We start from the raw sequence: 1,915 nt of genomic DNA, 5'->3' as shown, positions 1-1,915 counted from the left end.
CGAGAAGAAGAGAAAGAGAGAGAAGAGGATGAGAGACGACCGAGAGGACCTGAGAGATGAGAGAGAGAGAAGAGAAGAGAGAGAGAGACGAGGAGAGAGAGAGAGAGAGGGATGGATTATGGATGGAGGATGGATGGATGGATGGATGATGGATGGATGGATGGTGGATGGATGGATGGATGGAATTGGATGGCAAATGGATTGATAGGATGATGGATGCGATTGGATGGATGCGAGAGAACAGACGCGATGATAATGAGACCGAGTGAGAGTACAGGTATGGGCTACATTAACTGGGGTGAAGTACATAATGCAACAGGATGAAGCAGTACAGTAATATTAAGGTATAGGGGTGATGTAACAGTACCCAGTAGAGCACGTCGGTCCAACCCTGGGTAGTGATGCACTGGTAYACAGTGAGCATAGCGAAGCCCAGGTTGTCAAAGTGTGTGATGCCGTTGTTGGGTCCGGCCCATCCCGTCCTACATTCTGTCCCATTGATGGTGCAGCGCCGACCATTACCGGCCTGGGCACACGGAGATGCCTTCTCATTCTCCACTGTGGCTATGATATCTGCAGGACAACGGGGGAGAAGATATAAGTGTGTGTATGTGTGTGTGTGTGTGTGTGCGTGTGTGTGCGTGTGTGTGTGTGTGTTTCCTACTTGTGCCTGTGTAGTAGCAGGTTTTATGCATCTTGCACTTGAACAGCTCCAGTCCCACGATGGCGTAGATGGTGACCATGAAGAAGACCAGCAGGGAGATGTGGAACAGAGGTAGCATGGATTTCAGGATGGAGTTCATCACCACCTGCAGGCCTGCAGGGGAAGAGCAGACACATTTTAAACATCAGCGGACCTAGTAGTCCGGTAGTTGACAACCATTTTCAGTTACTGTACCACCGACTGAATTTTCCCCTTCCTTGAGTACCCCTGAAGTACCCCCTCGTGCATTTTACCAGTAGGTCTATGGTCTCATGAGTCTTATCAAGTACCCCCTGTAGATAGGCCAATTTCAAATCAAATCAAATCAAATGTATTTATATAGCCCTTCTTACATCAGCTGATATCTCAAAGTGCTGTACAGAAACCCCAATTTCCCCTAGTGGTCCTAGTACCACTGGTTGGGAACCACTGTAGTAGTTMACCAATATAACTAGATCAAACTGCAAACTAACCGCAATGAACCAAATCATGTTGTATTTGACACTAGCATTGTTGCTGAAGGTAAGTGTTCTCKGAATATGGTTGTGGTGAAGTGAGTGCTAGGCTCCTCTTACCACAAATGAGCTATCTGCTTCCCGCCAATTTGAGCGCATTCACTGTTTTGCCCTTTGTTTTTTAAATGCTTAGAAATTCCCATATAGATATATCACCAGTAATGATTTCCCAGTAATCTAAAACGTTAGCGTTTGGTTATATTGGTCATTTCTGTTCATTCATGAAATATATGATCACATTAACTTACCGTTCAAATTCCTCGGGAATAGACATATTGTTTGTAGAGTTTATACGAACTACACTACACTTGTGAGAAATATGTTTTGGTTTATTTAATATAAATAGGACATGTTAAGCCTGATTCAGAGGRRATTTATTTTGTCATTCTACACTTTAACCTGAATTGCCTTCTGCTGATTTCCTGTCCCTGACTGCTACAGGGTTCCTATTGTACAGTGGTCCTTACTGGGGACTCCAGAGACCAGCCTGAGGGGCCGGAGCACCCTGAATGCCCTGAGGGCCTTCATGTCGAAGCCTCCTCCCTTGTCCCCTGGTTGAGCCTCCACACCACTGATATAGGTGATGAAGTCCCCGATGACTGCAAACAGCCTGGAGAGGGAGAGGAGAGGGYGAGAGGGAAGAGAGAYGAGAGAGGAGAGGGAGAAGAGAGGGAGAGGGGAGAGGTTGAAAGATAGA

General features: G+C 46.3%; 1 protein-coding gene across 1 annotated transcript in view; it reads right to left on the bottom strand.

Moving 5' to 3' along the window:
- LOC111962608 (dihydropyridine-sensitive L-type skeletal muscle calcium channel subunit alpha-1-like) overlaps positions 1-1,915 on the bottom strand; it is a 32,796-nt gene that overhangs the window by 19,725 nt on the left and 11,156 nt on the right. Inside the window, 3 exon segments of the mRNA XM_023985861.2 lie at positions 318-573; positions 665-817; positions 1,686-1,828. Coding sequence (XP_023841629.2) covers positions 318-573; positions 665-817; positions 1,686-1,828 — 552 coding nt within the window.

The sequence above is a fragment of the Salvelinus sp. IW2-2015 genome, linkage group LG1 (assembly GCF_002910315.2).
Source record: "Salvelinus sp. IW2-2015 linkage group LG1, ASM291031v2, whole genome shotgun sequence".
NCBI classification, from domain to species: domain Eukaryota; kingdom Metazoa; phylum Chordata; class Actinopteri; order Salmoniformes; family Salmonidae; genus Salvelinus; species Salvelinus sp. IW2-2015.
Note: the sequence above shows the minus strand (reverse complement) of the source record. Positions and strands in the feature narration are given on the sequence as shown.